This window comes from Eleutherodactylus coqui, chromosome 2 (assembly GCF_035609145.1).
Source record: "Eleutherodactylus coqui strain aEleCoq1 chromosome 2, aEleCoq1.hap1, whole genome shotgun sequence".
Classification (NCBI taxonomy): domain Eukaryota; kingdom Metazoa; phylum Chordata; class Amphibia; order Anura; family Eleutherodactylidae; genus Eleutherodactylus; species Eleutherodactylus coqui.
Window position 1 is genome coordinate 284881764 of NC_089838.1, and position 13715 is coordinate 284895478.

The following is a 13715-nucleotide window of genomic DNA, read 5'->3' on the forward strand; positions in this document are numbered from 1 at the left end:
TATCATGTACAAGATTCACAGGCTCTATCAGATGCTGGGGCTGGGGTCTCCAGGAATCTTGGAATCATCCATCCATGTGTAGATCCCACCTCCCACCACCCTGGAACACCTGCAGCCAATCCCTGCCCTGTGTCCTGTGCCAGACAGCCCTGAGACCCCCTCAATGGGATAAATCCTCCTTCCCACATCCTATTGTAAGAGGACAAACTTCCAGCAAAGTGCAAGGCTGAGGACAGGTCCTCCAGAGACAAGGTAAGGAGTCAGAGCATCTCTGCCTGTTCACCTCTATCTATCCTATCTATCTATCTATCTATCTATCTATCTATCTATCTATCTATCTATCTCATATCTATCTATCTATCTATCCAACCTTCTATCATTGCTAGCAGGATTATTCTTGCATCGTTGGCACACATAATCTGGGTTCAGTGGGTATAATGTGTGGGGTCCCATGTACCCCCTGTCCCTGTGTGTCCCCTGCACTGTGAGTGACCGGTGTCCCCTCTGCAGGTCACACTGCTCCAGTACTGCTCTACAGGACAGAGAGGAACTAATCGGGAGAGGAATCAGCCATTCACTGAGGATATACAGCAGGCACCATGCCCCATAACAGCATCAGATCCGGTAAGTGACATAGTGCATTACATACACGGCAGTGATCCAGTCCTCATCATGGAGTGCATAATCACTGATCTTGACTGATGCTATGACTATGTGACATTGCTAGAAATAATCAGTACATTGAAGAATGGTGGAATGGAAGCAGACAATCCTATGTGTACCCCAATGTTGGTTGAGGAGCTGACAATCTATCCCGTGTAATGCAGATGTCAGTGCAGGGACAGGTGCAATTATGTCTGTATGACAGCATGGGATATTAACTGGTTGTTGTCCTCTATTATCACCGGGGCATGTGGAAATGTGCCATTATAGGTTATTATCGGACTGTAGAATGATATGTTTATCTGTAATCTGGTGTGTAACCTGGAATCTATCTATCTGTCAATATCAATGTCATATTCTATCTATGGATTATCTGTGTATCAGTCAATTCCATAAGCATCTATCTATCTATCTATCTATCTATCTATCTATCTATCTATCTATCTATCTATCTATCTATCTATCTATCTATCTATCTCCTGGCATTACTTGAATAGGTTGCTGGGTATACATCATGTGTCATGCTGAGCTTGCATGTGTGTAACTTGTGTCACTGATGATTGTCCAGCATTATATTGTGTCCCCTATGTACTGATGATGGTCTGGGTGTTGGATATAAAGACATCAGTTTGGCATCTCCTGCGTCCGTATACCAGTAAATAAACCTGATTTCATGCTATGTCCATTGTTAGGAAGCATTACTTCTCTGTTGGTCACAGTGAACCCCAACTTTATAAAATGCTCCCTCAATGATCAGTCAGTTCTCATTATCTTCTGAACAATGTGAGTTAATAGGAAACCAGAGCAACCGATGATATGATGAGTTCTGAATAATGATTCAAGGTATTATGTATATGGGAAGCTTGACATAAGTGCCTGGACTGCTGCTAATAATAAAAATGAATATAATAGTAATACTATGTCATTATAGTTTAAGTGCTAATTGATTCATTACTGCAAATATAAATCCATAACACCTAAATGTACGATGAGCTCTACATATAAAAGATATAGAAAAGGTAAAAAAAACACACCACAAATAAAAAAATAATAATAATAAGATCGTTGATGTGCTTATTATTGTTATTAGTCATTATAATAATTTAGTATTAATAATAATATTGAAACCAAATTATTCTACAAGTAATCATGAATAAAATGTATGGTTGTTGTTATTATATATATATATATATATATATATATATTAATATAATTATTGCCATCATATACTACTATTATCAATACATGTAATAGTGAAACGATGTTACTGACCAACATATTCTTATAATTATCATTATATTATTACTGTTGTTACTCCCATTATTACTATTATAATTATACTATTACGCTACTATTAATATACTACCATTAATACACATTATTACTGTAACATATTAACATTATTATTACTATACTATTATACTACTAATAAATATCGCAGCTGTAACAGTGTTACTATCCTCATTACTATTAATATTATCAAATTAAATAAATCAAACATTTATTATTGCTATTATAATCATGATCAATATATTAATATTATTTTACTGTCAGCATATTAATATTATAGTTTTTTTTTCTACTATTATCAGTATACTACCACATTACTAACATACACACATACATCGTTGTTATGATTGACCCTTCAAATTTACTACTTCTCTGCTATTAATATATAGTATAATATAATATTAATAATATTTAAAATTACAATTATTATTACTATTTGGCCATAGTGTTAGCTGTTTTGTGGTTAATTCATTGACTGGTGGTGTATGTACAGTATATAAATCCATGGCTATTGTGTGTTGTGCTTGCAGTGAGGACAGACCTCCATATATCTGAATACAAGTTAATTAGCAGATAATTTGGGCTGATGACTGTCTTCCCCCATCCTCTTGTGTGACATATTAACAGCCCCTGTGATGGATGCAGCTTCAGGGGGCATCAAGGAGGAGAACATTGTTTTCTTGTCATCTCAACTATGTGGATTTAGTTACTTCTTTTTAAAGTGGAGATTTTTGTTAGCCTTGTTTGGATCTAAAGTTACAACTGATAAGAAAAGAAGCAACTCTAATAATGACAGTCCAGGCGTATTTCTATCGTAATACCTGAGTCCACCTCCAATCACAATGATATTGCTAACTTACATAAAAGTAGAACAATTACAGTTGTCTATAACTACAGTATAGCTTCTAACAAAATGCACAGAATATATAGTCATTCCTGTCAATCACTCAGATAGATGTGAGATAGACATAAGATGACATAAATCTTACGATAGATAGATAGATAGATATGAGAATGATAGATAGATATGAGATAGGTAGATAGATAGATAGATAGATAGATAGATAGATACTTAGTATAACACTTTTACTTCTTCCACTGATTCAGATGCGCTACTAAAAATTATTGATTGATTTGTCTTGTACAATATCTATCTATCTATCTATCTATCTATCTATCTATCTATCTATCTATCTATCTATCTATCTATCTATCTATCTATCCCTCCACCAAGCATAGCAGCACTGCATGTAACACATAACTATATGTATCACACATGTTGGTGGCTTTCCTGGTAATTCTGGGCAGTATGGTTCTTACCCTTACAGCCCACCGGCAGCATTTTCTTTGTGTTTGTGTTTTTTTAATTTCGTTTCATATTTATTTTCCATCAATAGAATTATTATTCCATTTGTAATAATTGCCTATCTTATCAATTAGACACGCAGACAACAGATGCTCTCTAAAATTACTAATGTCTTGAAGAAAGCATTATCCATATATTAGGAATATTATTTTCTCTATGCCTATGTTACCTATTATCTTTATAAATATGTGAGATCTGTATAGTGTAATTATTAGACAGCTCGATGCTTTTTATACCTCGAGTATTATATTTGAATAACAAATACTGGACCTCCGATGGAGAGATCCTTGAAACAATGTCTGATCGGATCGTTCACAGATCCTCTCCCGACATAATGATTATAGAGAGGAAGGAGGTTACGTAAGGAGCGAATATCATTATTCTTAGTATACTTTACTACAAATGACAATTAGAATCCTTGGTCCAACTGAAATCACCGACTTCAGAGCATGAGGATACCATTTCATTATAATCGCACTATCTAAATAGCCAGCAATTATTGTCAAACAGATTCGATGATAAAGAAGAGGACGATTGTTTCTCTAGTAACATCCCCGACTACTGTCGAGTAATCAGTGATAGTAGATGTGATCGTAGTGAAGGTATATACTAGACAGGAGAATTAATGAACGACAGATCGGTCGCCCCACTGTACTTTTGGCCAATACCATTACAAACAGTTTACAACCAGGCATAGTTAAATATAGTAGAGAGCATAAAAAACCTTATTTTATCACGTCCCAACCCCGACTACAGAACGATCCTGCAGGAGACATTATAATGTTCGCAAAAGAATGTCACTAATTAATTTTAATAAATTGGCCATTGGCATAATGATAATCCAGAAGGATTGGACTGGTTTACGAGCTGGATGTTATTACTATAAATTTCTATAGCAACTACATATTCCACAGGATCTTACAAATAAGAGGCTTCATGAACAGACAGAATCAGACATTACAAAGTAACAAACTAATCAGCAATTCAAACACTAGGAATGAGGGTCCTGCTCCAAAGAGCTTACTATCTATGAGTAGTGAGTTAGGCTCCACGGTTTAGGCTATAATCACACAGGTGAGTTCTATGTATGTCCAAGAAAATCTATCCTGCCTTACACTCTATTTTTCTGCGATTTTGCTGCAATTTGATGCATTTCAGCATTTAAAACACATTGCATTGCTGTACATGTTTCTCACACGCATGAAAAAAATCGCATGTGCTTCCAATAGTTAAAATGGTAGAAAAACGCATCGCACTTGCATGCCAATCATATGGGATGCTAATGAGATGCAATTTTTTTCACTTTCCCAAAGGAAATAACCAGCGATTATTGAACAAAAATTACCCAAAATATGACATTCTGTGACTTTTTGATCTTGGGCCCTTGATTTGAGAGAAAAATCTCTCATGTGAATTAAACCATTAAAAATCATGGGTTCTTTTATGCGCAAGTTCAGTCCATATCGCAATCAGACAGAACTCGTGTGCAAAAATAGTTAGTGTGAATTCACCCTTAGATTAGGTGCACACTTTTGTAAAAAAAAAAAAAAAGTTTGTGGTACGTCCACAAAAAACTGATGTTTTTTCATACGTGTGCAGTTCCATGTGGCCTCCGTATTTGGTATATGTGTCAGTTTTTTTCCTCTTCAGTTTTTCACATCCGCTAAAAAAACCCTGAAACAAGCCCAGTCATTTTTTTTCAAAAGGACACCACACTAGCTGCACATGGATGGCATCTGAGCGCTGTCCGTTTTTTTTCTATCTCCATTGACTTGAATGGGTTAATTAACTGACTGTTTTATTTCTCGGACTGACAGTCCAAGATAGAAAATTGTAGCATGTCCTCTTTTTTTGGCGATACTTACTAAGAATAGCTCATTATGTCCTATGGTAGTGTAAAAAAAAAATTGCATTGCCTTCGCATGTCATGCGAATTGCATGCAGAAGCAATGTGTTTTTTACCATTCTAACTATTGGAAAGGTGTGATTTTTTTTCCCCCCGCGAAAGTGAAACACGCATGTACAGCGATGTGAGACTTTTTTTAAAAGACTGAAACGCATCACAGTTGCAAAATCGCAGCAAAATACAGTGCAATGTCAGATTTTCGCAGGCCTACATTACGGGCAATGACCAGCTAAAATTCACAGTTTTATTCATCATTTATCTGTTTTCTATGACTGGCTTTACATTTGTAATGATTTCTGAAGTCACCTGTTTAGGGGATTACTTTGAGCCCACCATGGCAGATGAGATAGGGGTCCACTATCTAAATGTATAGGACAGATGTAGGTCCCCTTAGATTGAATGTATAGCTCTGTAGGACCTCAAGGGCCCTCCTGTTAGAAGAGCCCATTATCAGGGCTTGGGTGTATCAGAGGACTCTCTTGTCCCCTGGTGGGCCAGTGTGACCCTGGAACTACTGCTATTTGCAAATGAAACCTTTTATATAGTAGGCTTGTAAGTATGTAAAGATGGGCACTGTTTTTTGCCTTCAATGATCTGATATTTCTTGTGTTGAGAACAAAATGATACAAAAGTGTCCTATCTGCTGCTTTGGATCTCCACCCCCTATTACCTGGATTTTGGTGTGCAGTTTTCAGCGTTTTTAGCTGCGAAATGTGGAAAGATTCCGCCTGTATAAAAGGGCCCATATGTGATTGTTGGCACCAAGAGAAACCAAGTAATCTTGTAGATGTGATACATTTTAATGGATAACAAAAATACATGATGTTAATGTGAGCTTTTGAACCTCTCAGGTTTCTTCCTGAGGCATAATGAAATAGATCCGAAGAGGCATGCATACATATATACACATACTTATGACAAGACACAGACTTGGATGTGACTAATTTGCACTTAAAAGAATACCACAACAAGATGAGTAGAGAAATAAGTAAATAATTAAATAGTCCACTGATAAAGATATGAAGGTTTTATGGTCTTTGAATTAGTGTTAGGGGGTCACCAGGCCAGAGTGTTATCTGTGCTATAGATGTCTCATACTTCCCATTCACGCATGAATCCTTTTGAAGAATTTAGCCTTCTATTGAAAGTGTCAAAAGTTGTTATAAATTTGTACTCCCAAATTCTTCTATGGCTTTGTGATTTGGGCCCATGTGACGGATCCTGCAGAGTGTTATAGCTTTCGTTATAAACCCTAGTGTGAACAGATGGTAGAGGGGCTGTTATGTTCCTCCTGGAGTTGCCCTTTAATAGTGCACAGAAGCATACATTACAGAATGTTAAACATTTTCCTGAAATCTTCCTCATCAGCAAGATGCTACCAAAGTCCCAGCCCCATATATCGGTTAAGTAATCCTGATTTGCAGCACTCATATAAGAAATTTAATAACCAGATGCTGGATCTTGACACCGTCTGGCGTTGTTCACATACCCATCATATGAGAGCAACATCTGGAGGCGTTCTATCCACAGAATCTTTAATCATTTTGTACAGCGATCTATGGAATCATTGACAAGAGACAGATCTTATGTTTTCTACTAGGGTCTCATGTGCGCTGCCATAGCATGAATCCCCATTGTATGGATCTGGTATTCGGCCCCTTTAAGCTCATACTGTGCCAGTACAAATGATGGCCCGCTCCAACCTTATGTCATTTTACAGTGGTGTTCTCCATTTGTGTCACGGAGGCACTATATGGTGGAATTGGGAGTGTCTATGGGTACATAAAACAGATCTGTAGGCTCTTCAAGAAGCAAAACCATGTGAGCAAGCCTTTAAAGTGACCATAACTGATTGATTACAAATCATAGGTAATCTGGATAATAGGGTACTTTACGGAGCTCTGTGGCCCTTCAAGTTTGTAGCGTGGAGAGTTTCACATGTATGTTAAAGTGAACCCGCCAGCAGGGTTATGTTACCCAAACCAGGGCAGCGTGAACCCACAATCATTATGCCCATTAGGCCCATGTATATTTTATTGCAAAACTCAGCAGCATTGCAAAAAAAAAACTTGCTTAGAAGTTTGACTTGGGGCTCTCGAGTCAAAGAGGTGAGTTGTATCCCGCCCACAGCATCAAGAGTGACAACTCCTTTTCCTACTTGCAATTTGGGAGAGGGCTGTCAGTATTGATGATGTGGGTGTGGAATGCTTGGCGCAATTCGCCTCTTTGGGTTAAGAACTCAGATGGGCATATTTGTCCCAGGTTCACGCTGCCCGTAGTTTGGGGAGTATCAACTCAGGTGACAGGTTCACTGTATGCCATAATGTTAACATTCTTTACAGCTGTGGGAAGTGTCGTCTATATTACTTTATAATATGGAAATATCTTAGTGATGTGGGCATGGCAGTAAGTAGAACATATCGGGCCTAGCAGGTGAATATAAGTCTTGGCTTACAAAGAGGAAAGCGATGCATTAGGGTGGAGAGACGTGGCCACAATGTGTCTGAAAACCGCATTAGCATTTGGCCGCTGTGGTATTGAAATTGACTATTAAAGGGAATGGGTCATCGGAAAATGACCTATTGTATAAATCAAGATTTTATGTTAAAACATATTTTTTATATAAATTTTAAGTTAATTTTTATTTTTAATTTTCGAGGCCACGTTCTACAGTATAAAAGATCCTAAATTCCTACAGTTTTCACACTGACCACTAGACCTAATGGTAGTCTGGCACTTCTTTTTCAGGAGTTATCTCATTATTATCTCAGGTAGAATTCCAATGAAAGGTGACAGCGATATATGGGATCCACAATCACAATAGGAAATGGTCACAGCTTACCTCTTCCCATTCCCTGCACAATAACATATATCACAGAGCATGTCTACAACACTCTCTCATAGACGTCAATCAGTTATTTCATTATCATCACTGGCAGGATTACAATTAATGGTGACACCTACATATAGATAACATAGGACTAGAGATGAGCGAACGTACTCGGTAAGGCCAATTTCGCAATCGAGCACCGCGATTTTTGAGTACTTCACTACTCGGGTTAAAAGATTCGGGGGTCGCCAGGGGGCGGGGCGTGGCGTGGTGGAGCGGGGGGTAGCAGCGCGGAACAGGGGGGTGCTCTCTCTCTCTCCCTCTCCCCCCCACTCCCCTCTGCAACCCCCTGCTCACCCACGGCGCCCCCCGAATCTTATCACCCGAGTAGTGAAGTACTTGAAAATCGTGGTGCTCGATTGAGAAATCAGCCTTACCGAGTATGTTCGCTCATCTCTACATAGGACCCACTAATTACAATGGGAGATAGTTACAGCTTGCCTACTCCCCTCCCTGCGCAATGACCTCTGTACAGGCCACAGTTCATGTCTAGGACACTCTCCCAAAGAAGTCAATGGGTCCGCTCCTGTCCATGAGCTTGATCTAAAATATACCTCTAAATGCTGTGCAATGTAGCTCAGGAAACATGGCTGCCACCATAGTCATGTACAAACAGACAGTAGCATAAAAAATGTGCAATCAGAAAATAAAATTCATTCATTTTAATTGGGGCTGACGGAAATACCCAAGCTATCTCCATAGATGTGTAAAGAATGGAGGGGGTGCAGTAAGCCCGCAGTGAGGAGACCCTCACCAATCTTCTGTAAATAGGGGATAACTTGTAATCTGGGCACAACCCCTCTAACAATCACTTTATAAACCGTGTGCTGATCTGGTTTTTGACTGCATCGTGGCCGCGGTCGTGCCGCTTTGTGTGTCTCTACCTTGGCCAAAGACTTGCAACCCACAGCTGTATAGGCATTCACAGTTTTGCTGTTTGTCGCTAGAAATGAGCTTGTTGACAATTGCCTATAAGGCACCTTTTAGACGGACCGATTCTCGTTTGCACGAGCGAATGAGCGGGTGGCGACACGCTAATGCGATCGCTCTTGTGCAACCTGTTTAGCAAGGCAGTTTCATAGTTGACTTGTTCAATCTTCAGTCTTTCACATTTGCTAATACGAAAGACTGAACGATTGCTGTTTAAGGGCTTAAACAAACAAACATGCTTGTGGAGCGTTTTGTGCGCATGACGAAGTGAAGCCACTGATTTTAATAGTTTTATTCTCATGAGCGTGTTTCTCCTGCGCAATTCCTACACGTAGAAAAGATTGGTCCTGCCCTGTCTTTCTGGGTTTTTTTTTTTTGCGCGGGCAATAGCAAAGGTTTTGAACAGTATAAAAAAAAGGCTTCTAACTTGTTCGTGAGCAGATACATTCTGTTGTGGTGAACAGATTTGCAGATATGTTTGTCCGTCTAAGCCCTAAACGGAACGAGAAGTGAACAAGCCAATGAGGATTCTTATGCCTGCATAAAGTGAACGAGGACCAAGAAGTGATTGATTCTCATTCGTTGTTCAGTCGTCGGCTCGTGTTTAGACTGAACGATTACTCTTCACTTTCACTCGTTAAACACACCCTAAGGGCCCCTTTACACGAGCGTATGCGCAACACATTTGTGCCATGAATGATGCACTTTTTGCGTTATTTTGTGTGTATTTGCACGCCTCCCATAGACTTCTATAGGAACCTTTGGTGCGCAAAAGGGCACATAAATAGAGCATGCTGCATTTTTTAAATTAAATCAATGGGTTCTTTTCTTTGCCTATTGTGCACACAAATATGTTTATGTGAAGTGGCCCTAATGTTGTCTTGTATTAGTTTCTCCTGCAACAAATTATTATACAGTACCCTGACTACATCTGTGTACAGATAAGGAGCCAAGAAGATTGTTGGAAGATTTCAGATTTGCAACCAGCAGAATTGTGAATTCAGCTCTGTGCGATACTACAGGCTGTAACTCAGGGTTGAGTAATACAATGTATTTACATAGTTATTCAGCTTCTTATGCAGATTGTGACTATATCTATCTATTTATCTATCTATGTATGTATGTATCTATCTATCTATCTATTTCATATCTGTCTGTCTATCTCATATCTATCTATCTATCTATCTATCTATCTATCTATCTATCTATCTATCTATCTATCTATCATCTATCTATCTATCAATCTATCTCATATCTATCTATTAATGTATCTCATATCTATCTATCCCATATCTATCTATCTCATTATCTATCTATCTATCTATCTATCTATCTATCTATCTATCTATCTATCTATCTCATATCTATCTATCTATCTATCTATCTATCTCATATCTGTCTGTCTATCTCATATCTATCCATCTGTCTATCTCATATCTATCTATCTATCTATCTATCTATCTATCTCATATCTGTCTATCTATCTCATATCTGTCTGTCTATCTCATATCTATCTATCTCATATCTATCTCATTATCTATCTATCTATCTCATATCTATCTATCTCATATCTGTCTGTCTATCTCATATCTATCTATCTCATATCTATCTCATTATCTATCTATCTATCTCATATCTATCTCTCTCTCTCATATCTGTCTGTCTATCTCATATCTATCCATCTGTCTATCTCATATCTATCTATCTATCTATCTATCTATCTATCTATCTATCTATCTATCTCATATCTGTCTATCTATCTCATATCTGTCTGTCTATCTCATATCTATCTATCTATCTATCTATCTCATATCTTTCTATCTCATTATCTATCTATCTCATATCTATCTATCTCTCTCATATCTGTCTGTCTATCTCATATCTATCTATCTGTCTATCTCATATCTATCTATCTATCTATCTATCTATCTATCTATCTATCTATCTATCTATCTATCTATCTCATATCTGTCTATCTATCTCATATCTGTCTGTCTATCTCATATCTATCTATCTATCTATCTATCTATCTATCTATCTATCTATCTATCTATCTATCTATCTATCTCATATCTTTCTATCTCATTATCTATCTATCTCATATCTATCTATCTCTCTCATATCTGTCTGTCTATCTCATATCTATCTATCTGTCTATCTCATATCTATCTATCTCTCTCATATCTGTCTGTCTATCTCATATCTATCTATCTATCTATCTATCTATCTATCTATCTATCTATCTATCTATCTATCTATCTATCTATCTATCTATCTATCTATCTATCTCTCTCTCATATGTATCTATCTGTGTATCCCAAATCCCTATATCTGACTATGGCTTCATGTCCATGGGCGGGTCAGGTTCTGTGGGTGGAAGCCCCGCCGCGGGATCTCACCCTGCCCACAGCATGAGGACATTCCGGACACGTGCAGGTTGTCCGGCATCTACTCCGTGCATGTAGGCGCGCGCCGGCATGTGGATGGGCCCCTTTGGCCGGCACGCCCCCTGCACATATGCAGTGGAGATTTTTTTTTTTAAAGTCTCCTGCTTTCCCGCAGGACCCGCAGCACACCCAGAGTGACAGTTCCACTGATTTCAATTGAAGCAGTCCCCGTAGGTCCCATGCCAAAACGCAGCCTGCTGCAATATGTTTTCCAGACCGGAGTGGTCAGGAAAACAAACCCTCATGCTTTAATTAAGCTGCGGGCGCCCGTGAATTGCCTATGGGCGGCTTAAACTCCGGATGATCCGCGCGGGTGCCCCACTCGAATCCGGCAATTCAAACCCGCCCGTGGACATAAGTCCTTTCTCATATCTATCTATCTATCTATCTATCTATCTATCTATCTATCTATCTATCTCATATCTATCTATCTGTCTGTCTCATATCTATCTCTCCATCTCATATATATATATACCGTATATATATCTCATATCTATATATCTGTCTGTCATATCTATCTATCAGTCTCATATCTATCTATATTTCTATCTCATATATCTCTCTCAAATCTATCTCTATCTTATATCTATCTCTCTATCTCATATTAATCTCTATCTATCCCATATCTGTTTATCTATCTGTCGATTTCATATCTATCTATCTGTCTCATATCCATCTCTCTATCCTATATCTGTTTATCTATCTATCTCATATCTATCCATCTATCTCATATCTATCTATCTATCTATCTATCTATCTCACATCAATCTCTCTTTATCTCATATCTATCTGTCTATCTATCTCTCTATCTATCTCACATCAATCTCTCTTTATCTCATATCTATCTGTCTATCTATCCATCTATCTATCTATCTATCTATCTCACATCAATCTCTCTTTATCTCATATCTATCTGTCTATCTATCTATCTATCTATCTCACATCAATCTCTCTTTATCTCATATCTATCTATCTATCTATCTATCTATCTATCTATCTATCTCACATCAATCTCTCTTTATCTCATATCTATCTATCTATCTATCTATCTATCTATCTATCTATCTATCTATCTATCTATCTATCTATCTATCTATCTATCTATCTAGTAAAATGGTGTTTAATGGGGAACATATCATTTCAATAATACAAATTAGGAAGTTCCTCTCATTGGACTTTATGAAGAGCCTCAGTGGGGTACGAGGCACTGACTACCTTATTGATGTTATTGTGAAGATATATAATATCAGTCTATAGTAGGGATGCTGTATGATGTGTATAAGGTTCTCCCATCATCCACTTCGTCTTGATGACTTCATTCACCTCTGTTTTGTTATCTCTAACCAATGTGTTTGTCCACAGAGCTCATCACAGAGAGAGGCTGCACAGGACCCATTGGCTCGCTGCATATAGGTCAGCAGTTCATTCTTTTCATGCCACGTATTGCCATAGCCTGTGCCACATGCGGGGACGAGCATGGTTAGACCTGAGGACTGAGCGGTCTAAAAGCAAAACTATCTGTGTTGCCCATAGCAACCAATCACAGCACAGCTTTCATTTCTGGTAGTGCTCTTGGAAAATGAAAGCTGTGCCGTGATTGGTTGCTATGGGCAACACAGATAGTTTTGCTTTTAGACAGTTTCATAAATCCAGCCCAACCTCATGTACAAAACTACTGTAAAGATGGCGGAGGTTTCCATAGCAACCAACCACTGCAAAATAGCATATGAATGAAGTCATCCGATTGGTAACTATCGGCAACTGCTCCAATCTTTCATCTTATGTATCAAAACTCTCAGTAAAAAGTGTCCTTGTTGCTCATAGCAACCAGAGTTCCTCTCTCAATACTGTACTGAGAAGCAATTAAATAATTGTTGAATTTCCAAACGATCAGCAGGCGGGTCATCGAAGATACCGGAGAAGGAAGTGATGGACTCCATGCCCCAAACCTAAAGCTGGCCATAGCCATAGGATGAGGGTGGCATTGAATGGGATGGCTGTCACTGCTGGGCTGTCACACGGGAGCGATAATCGTTCAGTGAATGGAGGCGGAACATGTCGGGTTCTCTTCCGGTCACCTGCCCTTATTCACTGTGAACAGGCAGTCGTTCATAGATGAACGACTGCCTGTTTACACTACCAGAAAAGCAGCTAATAGGGTAGCTGCTTTATTTCAGTGAGTTCAAATGAAGTGACTAGTGAGAGGTTTCTCGCTCAGTGCCC

At 38.4% G+C, this 13715-nt stretch overlaps 1 protein-coding gene across 3 annotated transcripts in view; it reads left to right on the forward strand.

Moving 5' to 3' along the window:
- Positions 1 to 218: 218 nt before the first annotated feature.
- PAX8 (paired box 8) overlaps positions 219 to 13715 on the forward strand; it is a 40229-nt gene continuing 26732 nt past the window's right edge. For all 3 annotated transcript variants that reach the window (XM_066593125.1, XM_066593124.1, XM_066593126.1), the window contains exons 1-3: positions 219 to 252; positions 511 to 624; positions 12855 to 12905. In XM_066593125.1, the coding sequence (XP_066449222.1) occupies positions 600 to 624; positions 12855 to 12905 (76 nt within the window). In that variant the 5' untranslated portion in view covers positions 219 to 252; positions 511 to 599. The remainder of the gene's footprint in view (positions 253 to 510; positions 625 to 12854; positions 12906 to 13715) is intronic.